Source organism: Thunnus albacares, chromosome 14, assembly GCF_914725855.1.
Source record: "Thunnus albacares chromosome 14, fThuAlb1.1, whole genome shotgun sequence".
Taxonomy (NCBI): Eukaryota; Metazoa; Chordata; class Actinopteri; order Scombriformes; family Scombridae; genus Thunnus; species Thunnus albacares.
Window position 1 is genome coordinate 13255052 of NC_058119.1, and position 18526 is coordinate 13273577.

An 18526-nucleotide genomic window follows, 5' to 3' on the forward strand; every position below is an offset into this window, starting at 1 on the left:
TCCAGTTAGTAAATAAAATGTTTTAGCGTCAAGAAGCCACTGATTTCAGTTTTAAATTATGTCCTTTATGTCCCCTAAAAGGCTTACCTTTCATTACTGTAGCAGTTATTTTATTGTTATTTATGAAACTGAGTCATAACTGTGTATTTTAGCATTGACATGTTTTAAACAGCTTTTGTAATTTTATTATTTTGTGTTAAGGTGACATTTGTATGACTCTTTTTTTTCCTTTTTTTTTTTTTTTTTTTTACTAGAATTAAAACATCTTAATGATTTATTGATTGAAGTTATTTTTGTTTTTTGTGCTTCAGACTTTAAAAGTTTCAGGTTTATTCCAGGACTCCATCACATCATCTGTCTCCTCTTTCCACTGGAAATTTTGGGTGTGGTGTGTGTGCTGTGAACATTTCCAATTTGACTGAAGTGTCAAAAAAAGGATGATGTGTGATGGAACAAAAAAAGAGAGAGATCATCACCTGGGTCTTCACACAAAGGGCACAGCACTAGGAAATTGGATACAAGTGCTAGAAAGTGTCTGTAGACAGTGTGTTTGTGTGTGTGTGTGTGTGTGTGTGTGTGTGTGTGAGGGAGAGAGAGAGAGAGAGAGAGAGAGAGAGAGAGAGAGAGAGAGAGAGATAGAGATAGAGAGAGAGAGAGAGAGACCTCAGAAATAACAATTCAATCATAGTACACTAGATGGCGCCATGTGGTAGGAGCAGGAGTTGCTTTACCAAGGAAGAAGGCCTCCTTTTTTCATTTTGGACAGCAGCCATCCATCCCATGGAAACCTCTGACTATTTATGTTTTTAATTATCCCAGCATCCATACTTCAACATATTGTTTACTCACTGCTCCTTTGAGAATGGAGCTTTCTGCATTAAGGCTCTTTGCTTTAAATTAACTTTTCATATACTCAAAGTCAGTTTTTGCTCTTAAAGGAATTCAGATAATTAAGCAGATGGAAATCATTGTAGCCTGCACAGAAGTGTAGTGACTTTGCCATGTGCTTATCAATCTTTGTGGTATATATGTATATACCTCTTGCAATCTCAATGTTCCTATATGGGAATTATGGTGTTACTGTTTTAAAGTATAATCTGCAGACTGGTTCACTTACAGCTTTGTTTGTTGGTGTATTTAAAAAAAAAAATTACAGCATCTCTGTGGATCGTGTTTAAGCCAATGTAGTGCAAAAACAGGATCCTTTTTGTTGTCGGTGAATGAAGCTGGAGCCCTCTCCTCTAAACACGCAGACTTCAATAACTTGAGGTGATTAAAAGGCTCTGTCATTATTCTTTCACTCGTTAAGACGGGCTCTCGGATTTCAAGTGTCTCCTTTTACACTCCTGAGCCGCCACATTCATCATGGGACCGGGCTGAAGTTTTATTGCGGCCGCTAGAGGTGGATGCAAAAACAAAAAGTTGAGTGTGGGATGGACTCAGAGGGCAACTAGCCCCAATACACTCTCTGAGAAGGGGGGAAAAAATGCGCGCCGGGGCATGAGTCGAGTGCTCTTCTCTGCTCTTTTTTAACACAGTTCAACACTTTTCATCCACTGGAAACTCCGGGTTATCCCTCGACGTTATGGGCGTACCTACGTGTTTTTTCATCACAGAGGAGTGAGGTGAGGGAAGGGGTCATAACTCCATAAATACTTGGTGTAGCCGAGAATTTGGATGGACCCTGGAGGAGTAAATACTTGCTGGAGGAACCAGGACCACTCGCACACAGGACGGGAGCGCCGACTTTACTGCAAGTTGATACCTCATTTGTAGAAGGGCTGACTGGTTTAAAAAAAAAACAAAAAAAACAAAAAACACTCCTCTGTTAGCACCGTGAAAGTTGTGGTGCCTCTGGCTAATATGGAGAGTCTATGATTCCGTATTGGCAGAGATATATATTATTATATTTTTTCCACAGAGTGCGATGTAGTTCAACTTCACACCCCAAAGTGAGCTATTTGTCAAGATGACAGCGCTTACACCTTTGAACCGTGCTGTACTTGGACTTGCGTGGAGCTGCTTGAGTTTTCTATCCTGCGCTCATTGTGGGTTAAGTGACAACCATGTGCACTCCAGTTTTATTTACAGGAGGTTGCGCAATCACGAACGCAGGGAGATCCAGAGAGAGATCCTCTCCATCCTGGGCTTGCCTCACCGTCCGAGGCCCTTCTCTCCCGGGAAGCAGGCATCCTCTGCCCCGCTGTTCATGCTCGACCTGTACAACGCCATGGCCGTGGAGGAAGATGAGGAGGAGGAGGAGGTGGGAGCGCAGCAGCAGCAGGGCGCAGGGAAGAGCTTCAGTGCCAAGGCTCAAGGGCACTCCAGGAAAGGTTACTACAGCCCCCAGCATGTTGGGTACTCCCGTGTGGCACAGCCTTACCGAGCGGCCCCTCTGTTAGGCCACAGCCCCGCACTCACCTCAGCGCACGACACCAACTTTCTCAATGATGCAGACATGGTTATGAGTTTTGTCAATTTAGGTAAGTGGCTTTAAAGCAGGCTCATTCATCAACAGGTTTTATTAAATCGAAAATGATTAATTATGTCTAATCGAAATTAGCCTGCAGGTGCAGAAATATAGTTGCAAAATCTACATCTTAACGTTTAAGAATCCCTCCCCAACTCATGTTTTTATTAATCTTCATTGCCTATAAAGGAAAATTAATAAGGGTTTTTACCTGGATTCAGTTTATCTGTGTACTCAATGAAAAGTCTAATACTTTCCACATTTAGTGCAATTTTCTAGACGATGTAGAGAAGGACATTTAAAGAGATGTAAGGCTTTTTCATGTTTTTCAAGATTAAAATTATTTAAATTCATGATCTAGGCTGGGCATGTCGGATGTGTTGCAATCATGACACGCAGTTATCAATTTTGTAAAATTTGACACATGTAGGTTATCTTTAAATAATCTATTATGTTCCTAAAAAACCCTAAATAGCGCTGAACATCTAAGTTTAGTTATTCAGTTGTTTTCTTCCTTTTATTTAGCTATTTTTTTCTTTTGGAATTTCTACGTCTAAATGTTAATGTCATATATTTCGACATCAGTCATCAGGCCTGAAGTGTTCAGCAGCTTTGGCCTCGTGTGAAATATTTCGTATTTAACAGAATAAAGCCCAACATTTTGACCTCATCAATTTGTGCTGCTCTCCATTAAAAAGCAGCTGATGTGTATAATGATTGTGTTTGTTCAGTAGCCGCGACCCTTGACCCAGCAGTTCAGAGCAACTTATCAGATGACTGTCTGACCTTGAGAAAATTGGTCTAAATTATTTCCTGTTGTTAAAAGGGCAGTGATATTTCTTGAGGTTGTGTCACTATAAGAGAAAGCAGTAGCCCTGTTCTACATACTTGTGTTATTTATAGAATTAATTGTTCTTTATCAAAAATTAAAATACTAAGCATTCCACATGGAAAGTTACTAAAAAATGGAATATGGTAGCAGTAAATGAATGATAAAAATCACCATAAAAGACATTACAAAACATTGTTACTGTAGTGCTAAGAGTTTCATTTTTTAAATTATAGAGCAAAACATGTAAAAGTGAATTTGTGTAGAGTTGGCTGGAAGTATAATCCCTCACCTTGGCCTGAGCCCATCTGTTTCCACTTACCACTATACCAGGGCATGTACACTGTCAGCCTTGAAAGCTCAGCTCTCATTCTGGGGACTGTCAGTGAAGTGTTCAACGGGTCTCTGTCTTTATTACAGTACACTCAAATACAGCTACTGATCTCAACTGTTTTAAAAACAGCTATGAGGCATTTTGTGCAGTTTAATATGCTTACTGTAACCATTTGAACTTTATATGCATAAATGATAAGTCAGCTGTTGAAAATCAAAATATATGAGTGTAAAAGGAGTAAATATGTAACAATGAAACACAACAGTTATGTATTAATATTAATAACAAAATATGGAAACTATCCTGGCAGAAGATAATTCAATTAATATGCATCACATCAAGAATGCACATGGCTCACCCTAACCAGCAAGTAAAGTCATTATTATTTAATCTTTAGCTATTTAAAAGTTAAATGCTCTATGCTGTCAGTGGCACTTCTGCTTCAGATTACTGCCTGTGGCTAATATAATGGAACACGCTCAGTGGGTAAAAGTCAGACCTGACCTCTGACCTGTTTGTGCTAAGTAACTACAGGCGCTCTCTCTCGATAAAATATCAGGGAAAATGCACTGCATGATATCACCACGGATGTCAGAAAATCTACTAACCTCAGCCACATGGCCCTTTTCTGCGGCCAAGCAGGGGTGTGAGACAGTTGGCGGTCACTTTTTTAGCAGCATCAAAGTTTTGTCAGTTGTTCATAATGTTGATACGGTCAGAGTCTTTGAGGCTATTAATAAAGCTGCTGCAATGAGGGGCTTTATTTTATCCTCAATAATACATGTTAACCTCTTGGAAAATCAAGAGCTATTCATCTTTTATTAATATACATGCAGAAAAATTAATGCATTCTAATTTGTTTAACTTTAAAAAAATCATACATCTAAAATATATATCTCATGTTACTCATTATAGTACAAATACTTAGTTTTAAAGGTTAAGGGTCATTAAAAACTCTTAGCGTATTGTATGAAACCTACAGGAGGTCAGTACAAGGTCGGAAATGAGGTCAGAGTAGACGCTCACATGACGTTGAAGAATCCTGTCTGGTCTTTTCTCTCACTTGAGGAGCAGACGAAAGTGTCTTTAATTGAAATCAGCCTGTTTTTCTTAACTGACAGCCCATTCATCATGGCCAGAGAATGCAGTTAGGCACACAGTAGAGGGCCTGTCTGGGAACTGCTACCTGTATTCAGTTGACTGATTTAATGAACTGGAAAGTGCTTTTGTTGGTAGTCAAAATGTTTGGATTGGACCTGGAATGTAAAAGAAGATGTGATAAATTACTCTTTTTCTGTGCGTGCATGCTGGCATGTTTTCTCATTTGAGCAACACACGCAGCGGTTCAGGAGGTGAAGTCATATTTTGTGATTGGTGAATGTAAAAATGAAACTGCTGCCAGTAAAAATGAAATTCATCATAAAATATTTTCTTTCCCAGTGGAGAAAGATAAAGATTTTTCTCACCAACGAAGACACTACAAGGAGTTCCGGTTTGATCTGACTCAGATCCCAGATGGTGAAGCAGTGACTGCAGCAGAGTTTCGCATCTATAAGGACCGCAGTCATGCCCGCTATGACAATATTACTCTGAAGGTCACCATATATCAAGTCATCAAGGAATATCAAAACAAGTAAGTACCTAATCAAGCAAATCCAAACATTAAAAGATATATTACTGCCATTTATTCAGGATGCTTTGGTATGCATGCAGTCGAGCTATCATCAACACCTTCCCTGTTTGCAATTGCAAATTTATGGAAAGAAAATAAAAATAGTTGTTACTTCGCTATAATAAAGGTGAAACTAAACAAATGTGTTGCATTTGCAGTAATCTTATTTCACAGCTATTGTCTTGTGCTGCTGAAACTTTCCACTCGCGCAGAACGTCCTTCTGTCGCCGACTCTGTTCTCCTTCATTCGCACCATGTCTGCCTTACAAATATAGTTCTCGGATAAAGAGAACTCCATTAGCAAGTTGGCCACTTATGAAGCTTGGAAGGTCCATCAGTTATCACTCGTCTTGTGTTGCTTGCCAAGCTGGCTGCAGCCCAGATGAAACCATGAGGGCCCATATCAGGGGGAGGGGGCTCCCTTGGGTGCTCCCGTGGTCACTGTTATGCCCACCACCTGCCTGTCTTAACAATATTCCGGAAGTTTAAAGCATGACATAGCTGAATACACAAGGGTGTACTCAGAAGTGGCCCCACATTTGCTTGCCAAAAATGTGTGTGGGTGATTGAAGGGGAGATATGGCCCTCCTGGGCTTTGAAAAGGTCCAAGTCAATGGACTCTGCCATCTTAAAGGGGAAGACTGCTCGACTGCAAGTTTTCACATACTTTTTCATAGGGAGTAGTTTGTTTTAGTTTGGTTTTCACAAACAATTCTTTCCCAATGCTAGAAATCTTACAAACGATGTTGGAATATGTGATTTTAAAACAACCATAGAACAAACTGACAGTGAAAAAAGGCATACACCATTTTTTTCTGAATGTAAAAAGCCATAATGAATTCATATATGAGCGCTATTAGTTAGTAAACCATATTCTACATACATGTCCTTTTATGTTTTTCTTCAACTTATCAGACAGAATGCTATTATTGCACGCATCTCCAAAATGTTTTTTGGTTGGTTATTCCAAAAAAAATCCATGTGTGCAACAACTAAAAGAAAAGGTTATGGTATGGTTCAGTAGTCAATTAAAACCACTTTTTTAGGGTCCAGTAAAGGGTGTGGTCATTGTAAAATAACTTTCAACACTCACTTCTAGTATGAGACTGGACTTGCTGGTGATGCTTGTGTTGAAGCCGACCTCCAGAGGCTTACTTCTCACTCCAGCATTTTAATATCATACTACGTATTGCACTGGTACTGAACTTTGCCATTGAACATACATTGCTAATGGAGAATAGTGACATATGAACATAATTTAGAAGACAGACAAACTATCTCTATTCATGGTATTTTCCTCCTTTAACTCATTTTCTGAGGAACAGTACATCCTGCAATATCACAGATTAAGGGTCGGGATAAACATTTTTCCTCTTGGATATGGCTATGAGAATAGTGAATTCTTACCTACACAAACTAAATTATCACAGGACAGAAGTTTAATACTGTTCATTTCAAAGAGGAAGTTCAGCGGTATGTCACTCATAAGGATTAACCTCATGTGGAATTCCACATGTTTAAGTTTTATTACACCTGTAATAAACACTATTGGGGCCACATGGAAAATCTTGTTTCCGTCTGACCAGCACCATGTAACCACAAAAGCTGAACAGGCGCTGCCTTATCCGATCTGTCCCTTGAAAGGAATCCAATGCAAATTGCAAAGCGGGACTTTTTCAACTTTGGCTTGATTGATGCCTTATGTCAGGCTCATGTTAAAAATATACAAGGGCTGATATACATGATTCATAACTCCTGAAATGTTTTGCCCATCAAATAGCTGAAATCTTGGCACATGTTTTACCACACTGCCAAGCACTTTATTAGGAGTCACAGCTTGCTCGACAATAGCGACGTTGCTTTCTTTTTATTTGCAGTACAAAGCATACAAAAGCAACCACATGACTCTTTATTGAAGGTCTTTTTAGGGGAGAATGTTTGGTTTAGACAAGGATACAGTAAAAGTGGCAGAGATAAAGAAACTAATAAAAGCCACTCCATCCATTAGTGATCAGTCAGCGATACCTCGTTTATCTGTTCTAACTGTTTAAGACCTCTTGGATTCAGGATCGAAAATGCTGTCAAAGAGCCATATGGTTTCTTTTCTGTGTTCCACTGAGATTTTGCAACGTTTAGGTGTGCAGACAGTTTTTGTTTGTTCTAGAGCTTAAAGCACCGTAGCAGGCACTGGAGGTTTGTAATTTGTTTGTAATGCAGCGTTAAAGTGGCCGCATTCATTTCACCGCCTGAAAAGCTGGAGTAGTAATCTTGAAAACCAACTCAACCGCAGAGACCAAAATTTAAATGAATTTTCACTGAATGATAAAGTATTCTGAATTATTAGAAGACGTGTTTTTGTTGTGTATACTGTGTGTGTACCGGCTGTATTAAAGCATTTCTTTTTAGTGCGTTGGTGTAATGCAGGTGTTTTTTTCATTGTTTGCTTTTACCTTCAGAGATGCAGAGACGTTCTTGCTCGACTCCAAAAAGGTCCAGGCATCTGATGGCGGTTGGCTAGTGTTTGACATCACGGCCACCAGTAATCACTGGGTGATGAACCCGCAGCAGAACTTGGGCCTGCAGCTCTGTGTGGAGACTATAGATGGCAAGTGAAGCTCAGTTTTCTTTACTAATAACCTGACATTTGTTTTTTAGTTGCAACCTCTCCTTATTTTTTTAGGGACTCAGGACAAATGTGACTTGTATATCTGATAATCTGTAAACTGTGATTGTTTACCACCAACAAATAACAGCCATAAAGCCACACAAAAGATTAATGGCTTGAACTATTCTTTGTATTGGTAAAGACGCTGGCCTTCACACTCACCTTGAAAGCAATCATAAAATAATAAACTGATCTATTTCTTCTTCTTTATATTTACAAGCTGCTTTAGTTTTGCAATGAAAATTATGTCTTCTTTATTTACCTTTTGTCGAAGGACGAAGTATCAACATAAAATCTGCTGGAATCGTTGGAAGGAATGGGGCCCAGTCCAAGCAGCCGTTCCTGGTTGCTTTCTTCAAGGCCAGTGGGGTGTTGCTTCGCTCTGTCAGGGCCGCTGGTGGGAAGAAAAAGAATCACAATCGCAATAAATCTGCTAATCAACAAGAATCATCTCGTGCACCAAAAAGTGGAGGTCAGTGTGCTCTTAGTATGTAGTAAAACAATTCACAGCTTTTTGTCCTTCTAATGAATGGGGCTTTGGTTGTGTGTGTGTGGTCAGCTACAGGCCAGATTGCCATGAAACTAAAAATAATTTGTTATATAACTCCTGCAAAATTTTCTTAAGTGTAGATTTAAAAACAACATTTTGTTAAATCTGTTATTTGAAAAAGGTCAGATTCATCTTTATGTTCTGATCTGCATGTCAATTGTATTACACTGGAATAACATTACTGCAACTACATTAGCACTGATTTAGGGGAGTGACTGTAAAATATAATGAATAGCAGCTCTGTCATATACGGTAATGCTCTTATCATTATTATGAATTATTTCAAGGGATAATTGATGATCCAGCAAAGGCTTTTGGATGCATTACTGTTACATCTACATGGTTAATTTGCCAGTAATGAAGATTTATGGCCCTGAAAGTGGCTCACCCCGATGTGGGAAAGTAATAACCACAGTTCAACATCTTTTTTTTTTTACCATTTATGTTTGTTAATAGTAGATTTATTGGAAATATTTTCTATTTAGCGTGATAATGTACTGATCAACAATGCACTGGGACTAGCTCAAACAAATCAGCATAAAAAAAATTAAAAAAAACACACTGTATATATGCACTGTAATTGTTTTCAAGTTCTTTAGTGTCTGCAGTAAGCAAACAGCCAGATATGAACAAGCATTACTTTCTACTCCCATAATAAGAATAACCTTTTACTTTTCAGATTATAACACAAGTGAACAGAAGCAAGCCTGCAAGAAACACGAACTTTATGTCAGCTTTCGAGATTTGGGTTGGCAGGTAAGACAAATTATATATATTTATTGAACAAAACATTAATGGAAAGATCACAATGAATGATACATTTTGTAATCAGATTGGTCTGAGACACTAAGAAAACCTTTCACCATATGTCATAAATAAAGGCAGTTAATTGTCCTCTTTTGGTCAAGGATTGGATCATCGCACCTGAGGGCTATGCTGCTTTTTACTGTGACGGAGAATGCTCGTTTCCACTCAATGCGCACATGAACGCAACGAATCATGCAATTGTGCAAACCCTGGTAAGTATTCACTGGAGTGTATTGCATATGTGTACTGCAGTAAAATCATGTTATAAGCTACCATAATGTTCCTAGCAGTTATAATTCATTTGAAACTCACTACTTTTGTGCCTCTTTTAAACCTGCTTTATGCTCTCATTTATAGGTCCATTTAATGTTTCCTGACAATGTGCCAAAGCCATGCTGTGCCCCAACCAAGCTGAACGCAATATCAGTTCTTTACTTTGATGACAGCTCAAACGTTATCCTTAAGAAATATAGAAATATGGTAGTTCGGTCTTGTGGCTGCCATTAGTGGCCTGGCTAACTTTAATTTATGCTATCTGGTAAAGGAATCGCTGGAAAACACATCTGCTGCAGGTGTGATGTGATGTACAGTATTATGTATATAAAGCTTTATTACCTAATTTATTTTCTTTTGTTTTTTTTTTAATAGCACTGAATATTGTGATATTTAAATGATTAGGAAAAATGTCGGTTTTACCTTATGTCAGCTATTACTTAACGTTTGTGTCCATTGGCATATACTCCCTCTTAGTTACGTCTGTATAACTTTTATGAGTAAACTATTCACTGGAGTCATCATGATACATAAGATTGCTTCCCCCTCTGCTTGTTTTTCCCTTTCCAATACACTATAAAATGTGCTATAAATGTTTACTGAACTGTGTAGCATTATACTTGGAACTGAGTGTATTTTTTTCTTCTGTGCTAATTTTGTGATTAATTTGTTCCTGTAATGGACCAACAATTATGAATTACTGATATACAAGAAATATATTCCAATGTCACTTATTAATTTAATGAAAAATGTAGGTGATGCCATTAGGACGAACATCACAACTTGAACAGGCTGTTGGAAATATTCTAAATCAAATTGGATCACTGGAAGGAAAAAAAATATGACTATTGTCTAATATAAACCAAGCTGCCCAAAGCTGTCACCATCTTTCAGCTCTGATATGGTTTCACCTTTTCCACGTCAACTTTTTTTGTTTAGTTGTTTTGTTTGGTTTTTTATATAAGAGAGTGTTTTCTCAGAAGGGGATTATGTCAGTGTGGAATTAAATCCTTACAATGTTGAGTGTTCACATATGAATGCTTTGCAAATTATGTCATTTCTACACAATGTTTATGCAAATCCCTCCCATAAACACTGTTTCTCATTCCTCTGTGGACTTTATCATAGCTGCAAACATCTCTCTCCACACTAATTCTAGTTTACGTTTGGGGAAAGTATATCTTAATGTAGAGTGTTGTGTATTTTAATAAATGTACCACTTGAAAACTCTTATCTTTTGCTTTGCCTTTACTTGACCTTTAAAGTTTTTTTTCTCCATTCATCAACCTAAACTATATGCAGAAATACATTCAATCTTTTCCCCCTCCTACAGCTGCAAGTCCTCCAGCCCTTCAAATTCAAGTTGTCCTTTTGTATTTGTTTTTGGAAAGCTACGGATGTTTTACACACTGTTGCCGGACTACCGTCTGAGATTTATAAATGTTTGACAAGTATGATATAAACTAGGGGTCCACCCATGGAGGCTGTTGACATGGTCTTGGGGAGTGGTAACTCTAGTGGTACAGTGCCTGCAGTAAAGCAGTGCTGTGACCTCCAAAGCCAGCCAGGGTGATTATCATGAGGCTGCCAGCAGATCATTTTTTTAAGCAATTCCTTCCAATTATGCGGGAAAGATAACATACATCACGTTGATTTATGTGATATGTACTGTATGGCAGATCTTTGCTTACTTGCATTCTGTAAAATAATATTTTGGAAGCTATCATCTGCTCAGAGCTCAGAATTCACCTTTGGAAACAAAGTGGAGACCGTAAACTAAACCGAGCCAGTGTTGTTGCATTTCCCTCAGGATAAGCAGAACTTCCAGAAAAGTGCAAGAGAACGTGCTATTTCCAGAGAAGTACTCTGGTTACGCAGGGATTTTCAATGGTCTTGGAAATGTAGGGATTAGGTTAAGGATTAATATTTATTTACACAACTGTGTTGACCTTCACTGAACACAGGATATGTACTGTTGCACTTTTTCTCCTCCCACTCTCCCACTTTTATAACATTTTTTTCTCTGACATGGCAGAACATTGAGTGACTGTATTTCACTTAATTAAAAGCAGTGGCTGGCCTGCCCAGATGTTATGTGGACTCCATCTAAAAGGAGTGTTGACATTCAGTGAATAGAAGAGGCCACCTGCTAACTTAACTCTTGGCTTGAGGGGTGATTTGCATTCCTGCGGCCTGTTGCCTGGCATGATTACTCCTAGCACTTCACAATCCCATCTACTGTTTAATATCATGGATTCTTTCCAATACAACTACATTTCTTCCTTTTCTGTAACGCAGGACCTGCTATGAATGAGCTCCTCTTTAAGTCCTCCAAAACTAAACAGCCCTCTCGACAGCAACCTCCTGACCACATGAAAGGAAAAGGTAACAATTGCCATACTCAAGGCAGATTAATATAGTGGCCCCTTTTCCTCTGAGACCCCCGCGGTTACAAACAGCCTGCAGTGAGTCAGAGGTGCTTTGACATTCATCAGATCAGTGGTCACTTGTAGTGGCCACTTCTGAAACACGCTGGTAGAAGGTCACCACCCATCGCAGCTTACTTTTCATGAAGGGTTTTTTAAAATTATTCATGCATCATGCTGTTAGGTTTATAGGATAAGTCACAACATACTGTTGGGTTTACATAAACACAGTTCGATAATGTCAAGATGTCTTTCCAGGTGCTGATATTAAGTTTTCTTCTACCACAAACATGTTTATTCCCTTAGCCTGATTGAGAAAACAGACATGTCCACGTGAGAGGCTGTTAAGAATATGCTCTTTTGTTCAGCAAATGTGATATATTTAGTGGAGAGAGATCATCTTGAAGCTCTTAGCGGGCTGGGACTGGCTGTCTGTCAGAAGTTGAAAATGCTTTATGATTCTGGTCATTTTTTTTTTTTTAAATCTAATCTAAACCATCACCAGCAGGAAGTACTTCATTGTCAAATGTTGCAAAACAATAACATAATGCTGACTTAACAAGTCACTGATCTTGTCGGACCAACCACAGAGGTGTACAGAAAATGCAAAGGCAGCCTCTAAGAATATGAGAATCACAGATTAAATCACAGAAGCTGCAGTGTGCAGTGTGTAATAGCATGATTTATTGTCTGTTATTGATAAAAGCTCAGACTTAGCCATCCACATTAAAGTCAATAAACTACAAACAAACTAAGATAATCAACAACAGTTTCTAAGTATGTGAAAGCATATTTCAAAAACAGTTTTAGAAATATGGAAAGGGAAAAGTATCTTTTCCTTATTTTGTATGGGCAACCAAGAATAATAACCTCACTTCATATTTTCAACATAATGTGTATTTTTCTATGTCAATGGCTCCTAAACCTCTTAAAAACTCTACAGCCTTGTTGGGCATTGTTACTTTAATGATTTATTTAAGGATATTAACTTGTTTGTTTGCAGGATTTGGTGTATAGTTAAAGAGTGTATTTAAAGTATTTTGAGTAGTTATCCATTTTGTAAACAAGTGTTCTGAATGAGAACATTTGTGTGTTGAAATTAAAATCAAATGTGGTCTGTCATCCATGAAAGAAAAGTTAGATTTTACACAAACACATCCATAAACTGTGAAACTAAACATTTGTTCAAGTTCTTAGTGGAGTTTAATAAATCAGGTAGGCCACACTTCTAGTGTGAGAAATATTTGTGACTCTGATTATCATTAATATGCTCATTCACTGATACAGCCACCTCTAAAGCAGGCAGTTCCATAATGCCGAACATGATGCTTATTTTTATCATATTTTGGTCAACCCAATAAAACTGGAAAGCATACTGTTTTTGTTCATATGGTTTAGTAATTCCTGGTTTTATCGATTTACACTCTGTTAACCAGAGGTCTTTTTCTTTCTGTGGCTCAAAGTTTATTTTCAAAGTGTCACCTTGCAGTCCATCCACAAGGCAAGTGAAATTGTATCTAATAAAAATGTTGTGCAGTTTACCTAATTCATCTCCACACATATGGTTCTCCTTATTTGTATTCTGTGGGTGGGCTCTGACTTCCATACAGCTCAATCAGTCCCTCTTGAAAAGGGAGACCATATGGGTCACATTTTTACATGTTGTTTGGTATGACAAGGCTGCAGCAGGACCAGCTAGGAATGTGTCCTCACCGAGGGCAACGCAGAAACACAGTTATGTTTGCTTGTTATTCACATATGCACATTAGCTTCCCAAGAAAAGAGGGTTATGGGTTCTCAGAGTTACAACAGACTGTTTGTGAGCTCAACTGTCACTTCCCATTACCATTAAAGGTGGCACCTGTGCATGAAACTGTCTGAGCAGTGCTGTTTTAAGCCCATTTAACAAATATACTAGAAACATAAACTTAAACCTATTTACTTTACATAACTATATAAAATGAATTTACACACAGTTGTTTTTATTCTGATCAGGCTTTCCATTTGATTCTTTTTTATTTTTTTTATATTGCATGCAACATTATGAAAAATATTTTCCATGAGAATCCAGAAAAACATTTTAAGATTCTTTTGTGGTTTTGTCTCAGTAGCAATAAAAGCTTCTGACATAATATGCTAACAATGTCCGCTCTCTTCTTTTTTTGTCCAGGTTCCATGTTGTTATTCTCTAGTTAAAGAGGTTACTTATGTCCTCCTGTTGCCCATCCACTGTACAATTTATGTCAAAAAACACATAAAAAAAAAGATTAAAAAAAAGGTTTAAAAGAAAAATACAAACCAAAGCAGATGTGCAGGATATTAACCTGTTTCTAAGGCCAAAGATGTCTCTATCCTGTATTAATCATTCTGATTTACTTTATCACCGAGTTTTCAAACCAATGTTTAATACGCTGCCAAAACAGGGTACACTAGAATTGCTTATCTGGGCACAATTATGAACTAAAGAACAAAAAGAAAGAAACAATGTAAGCAAGTAAGAAAAAACACAATTTACTCTATAAACTCTTCTATCAAAACCTGCTGGCCCATTGTCTCCAAAATGAAAACACTCCAAAAAAGCATTTTTGTCCAAGGCTTCAAATGCTTTAAAGGTATTGACATGCCCTGAGTTAATCATCATCACTGTAGTAGCCAAGACAATTAAATGTATCTAGTTGTGTTTATACTGTAGATTGGAGGTAATTTCCTCAGCAGAACTGCAACTACAAGTGTATCTTAGCAACCTCTCCGCAGTTGATTAAAGAAAAGACAATAGCACATCTTTCACTATTCTTTCAAGAACCTCTTGATTCAATTGCTTTTGGATGGTTATTTGAAAACCTCTTATATAGTCCAAGAGTTTCAATATTAAAAGCAATCATTCTTTGCTTCCATGTAGGGTCTTAAATTGGGTAGATGTCACACAAAGATAATCATAAATTGCTCATGATTAAGAACCCATATGTGAGCCAATATTCTGGTTTATTTGAAGGTCATTTTTCAGGTTTTTTTTTTTTTTTTTTTTTTTTTTTGGTCTTTTTTGCACAGTACACTGAACTAATGTCAGGAAAAAGGTGACTGGAAGGATGGCACACACACACATTGTCCACAGCCATACAGATTTTCATACTTACAGTGTAGATTCATGTTATTACCTTCAGTCAAGTATTTTCTAAGTTGTAATATTTTTTGGTACCCACTGAAATGTATTTATAGCTCAGATGCAAAATCTTGCTTTCTTGTTTTTTTGAATAAACAGTTTCTGATTTGAAAACAATTTTATACTATTTTATTCGTTGTATGAACGCTTGTGTTGAAACAAGTCTGTACATTTGAGATCTCTTTGGTTAAATGAAAAACAGGATTTTATTGAAAATATGTTTGTATTCTTCAAAAAAAGTAACATATATAAAAAAAAGTTTCTATATTATAAAAAACGATACCTAGCTCTGGTAGTCTCATGATCAAAATGCATTTAACTTTACCAGGATTGTTTATCTGTCCTGTCATCTCCTCACACCACCATAAAAATAATGAACTAAACGTGCTACTGTGCCTATTTAGAAAGAAAACAGAGATGTCAACAGCCACCACTTAACCCAGTTCATGTGTATTTTGACTGTTGTATTTTTTGCTGTGAAATTCAATTTCTCTCACCAACAATATGGATATACTTAAGGAAATATCTGGCTGCCTAGAAACATCCGCTTGGGAGGTATCCGTGCAAAACATTGTGTTAAATAGAGCCTTTGAAAAAACAAAACAAAAAAAAAAACCCAAGAGATTTTTAGCATGTCAGTATCTATTGCATAGTTTTTGTAGCCAATTCATTATTAACAGGAGAGGATTTGCGTGTTTTTGATCATTCTCCTTATCAAATATGCTGCTGTTCTTCATTCTGAACAAACAGGGCGCACATCATAAGCGGCATGTGCAGAGCAAGAGAAATTGTGTTTTATAAATCAACACTCAACAGTCCTGTATATGATCATGTGTGGACACAAACCCAACACAGGTCAGTGGCTTTTGTGACTAAAAGCCACAGGGCGCTCTTCAGTGTGATTACTGTGAGGATAATCTTTAACACACATGCTGTCTCTAAGGGGAGCTGTGGAAAGTTGGCTCAGAGCGGCTAGCCTTCCTGAAAGAACTGTAAGGTAGGCTGCTATTTTTATGAAGGCTTTATATTTTATTCATAAAAGTGTTTGTGGTCTATTTTTTTCTTTTGGTATATAGTTGAATATAATGGAAATGCAGTGGGATATTGATGTTCTTCCTGACACAAATGGATTTATTCTAAATCAATGTTTGCTGTTTCTGTGCAGCATCTGTTATGCAACATTCAAGTTCAATTATACAACAGCAAGTGGTCTGTTGTGGATGTAATCATACCTTGTATCCTTCCATTTTCCTCAGGTATGAAAGACTACAGTATGTCATGATTATTGCTTTCAGGGTGATCATAATGTGCTACTCGCTCAGCACCAGGACTCTCTTGTTGTTACAGTTCAGTTAAATCCATGATGTTGAAATTGAAGACGGATGGAGGATGAAAATTGATTTAATCTGGTTCCTGTTTTTCTTTCTTCCACTTTGTTTTCAGTATATATCTGAGAGCTTAAAACTTCCTTCATGTCATGCCGAAACCTGTACTCTATAAAGTGCTGTTTTTCACATCTGTTTCTTTCTTAGTACAAAAAAATAGCCCCTTTCTTTTTGCAACTTTTTCCAGTTCAAAAACATGTTGAGACATTTGCACTGTTTGATTTTTATTTAATATTTAGAGCCATTCATGGTCTCCAAAATCCTCATGTGTAAAACATATTGTTCTCAGGAGGCAGCTTACAAACTAGCACAGAGACATCCCTTTTCCTGTCAAGGCATATCTGTTTGCCTAATCTAAAAAAGTATTGTCCCTTTGCAGTAGAGTTTAATCTAGTAGGAAATTTCTTAAGTTTGTACAGTTTGTTCAGTTGTGTCTATGACTGATGATTAGACTGAACTGCCATTTTGTTTAACTTCATTACTCCTTTCTGTTTAAATTGCTGAGGAAATCTAAACATGTGTGCAGCGATTTAGAGGTCTTGAACCATTGGGCTAATTTGTTAATGATGTTATCCTACAAAAATCTAACATTTGATTTGATTGTGCGAAATGCGAAACTCTGACACAGATAATCCTCCATCCTATGTCTACTTAAATAACAGGAATTTACATAATTTAATCAAAATTGCTGCATCCCTTTTATTAAAGAGGATTTTGAAAAAGTAAGACCAAATAATTGTGAGCTGAAATTTGTGCTATTCTAATACAATTTATACCTGATAAATATATGTACTACATGAAAAGTTTATTGTCCTTGTTTTGCATATCGCTGTTCACCTATATTACTGACCACATCCAACTCTTAACATTTTTCTAATATCGTTAAAAAACTATTTTTGATTTTATTATATGTCAAAACCTCCTCTACTTCCATACCATCTTAAACTTTAAAGTTTCTCCTCACCTGCATTACATTGATACCTAAAAGCAGGAAAGCCCCTGAAGGCCAGTTCTTTTAAGTTACTCTCTGCAGCTGGTATTTGTCAAGATAAACCACCGCTGCAGTTTCCTTGAAAATAGAAATGTTAAAAGGCCAGTTAGGGTTAAGTGATTGATGCAGTTATCATCGACAGAGTCAAAGAAACTTTTCCTTCTAAAGTCAGAAACATTTTCCTGACAATGCAAATGATGGATTACATGTGTTTTAGTGTTAATGAAAACAGATTTCTCAACCATACTTTGTCATAATACAAAGATTTATTACAATATATTTAGTTCCATAACATATTTATTTAAAAGGTTCTACATATATAAAACAAACAATATGTGCTTTGCATAAGTAGCAGAATTATGACAGCAATAATTTGCACTAATTTAGTGCTTCTCTGATATCCTTACTTCCTGTCTATGCTTTAAAGCCCAGATTTACAGCACATCTGAAAATAATTTAAAACCCAACAAACCTCTAAAACCATGAAATCATTTATTTTGACTTTATTCATATTGGCACAAATAAGAATCAGCACAGATTTGGTTTGATGTGTAAAAGATAAATAAAATGTTTAATTTTAAGTTTGAATTTTTCAATTTAAAGTCATATAACTTCAAAGTTCAATAACTGCCTCTTGTTTTTCTGTGCCTTGGAGGTCCATGAATAAGCAGTTAGAGGCAATACACCAAAAAAAGGCATTTTAAATTTTAGGGGGTGGCAACTGATAGACATCAACCTTGAAGTCTGCTACAAAGGGCTGATCATATGAGTCGCCTCCGTCCCCTGAGAGAGGGGCAGAGGTCTCTCATCACAGAGCAGTTTAGCGTGGTGAGATGGTTGAATGCGAGGACTTCATTAAGCCCCTCTATTGTTAACATCTGGGTTCAGAAGAATGGCTCTTTCTCTGGTAAATGTTGCCCTGGCTTAACAAGGGATTTTATTACACCATGCAGTTGACATTGGC

At 37.2% G+C, this 18526-nt stretch overlaps 1 protein-coding gene across 1 annotated transcript; it reads left to right on the forward strand.

Moving 5' to 3' along the window:
- Window positions 1-1125: 1125 nt before the first annotated feature.
- On the forward strand, window positions 1126-10831 carry bmp5 (bone morphogenetic protein 5). Its single transcript, XM_044373122.1, has 7 exons — window positions 1126-2483; window positions 5074-5266; window positions 7762-7910; window positions 8245-8442; window positions 9200-9276; window positions 9429-9539; window positions 9685-10831. The coding sequence occupies exons 1-7, from the start codon at window positions 1970-1972 to the stop codon at window positions 9832-9834; spliced, it is 1392 nt and encodes a 463-aa protein (XP_044229057.1). The 5' UTR covers window positions 1126-1969; the 3' UTR covers window positions 9835-10831.
- The last annotated feature ends 7695 nt before the right edge of the window (window positions 10832-18526 follow it).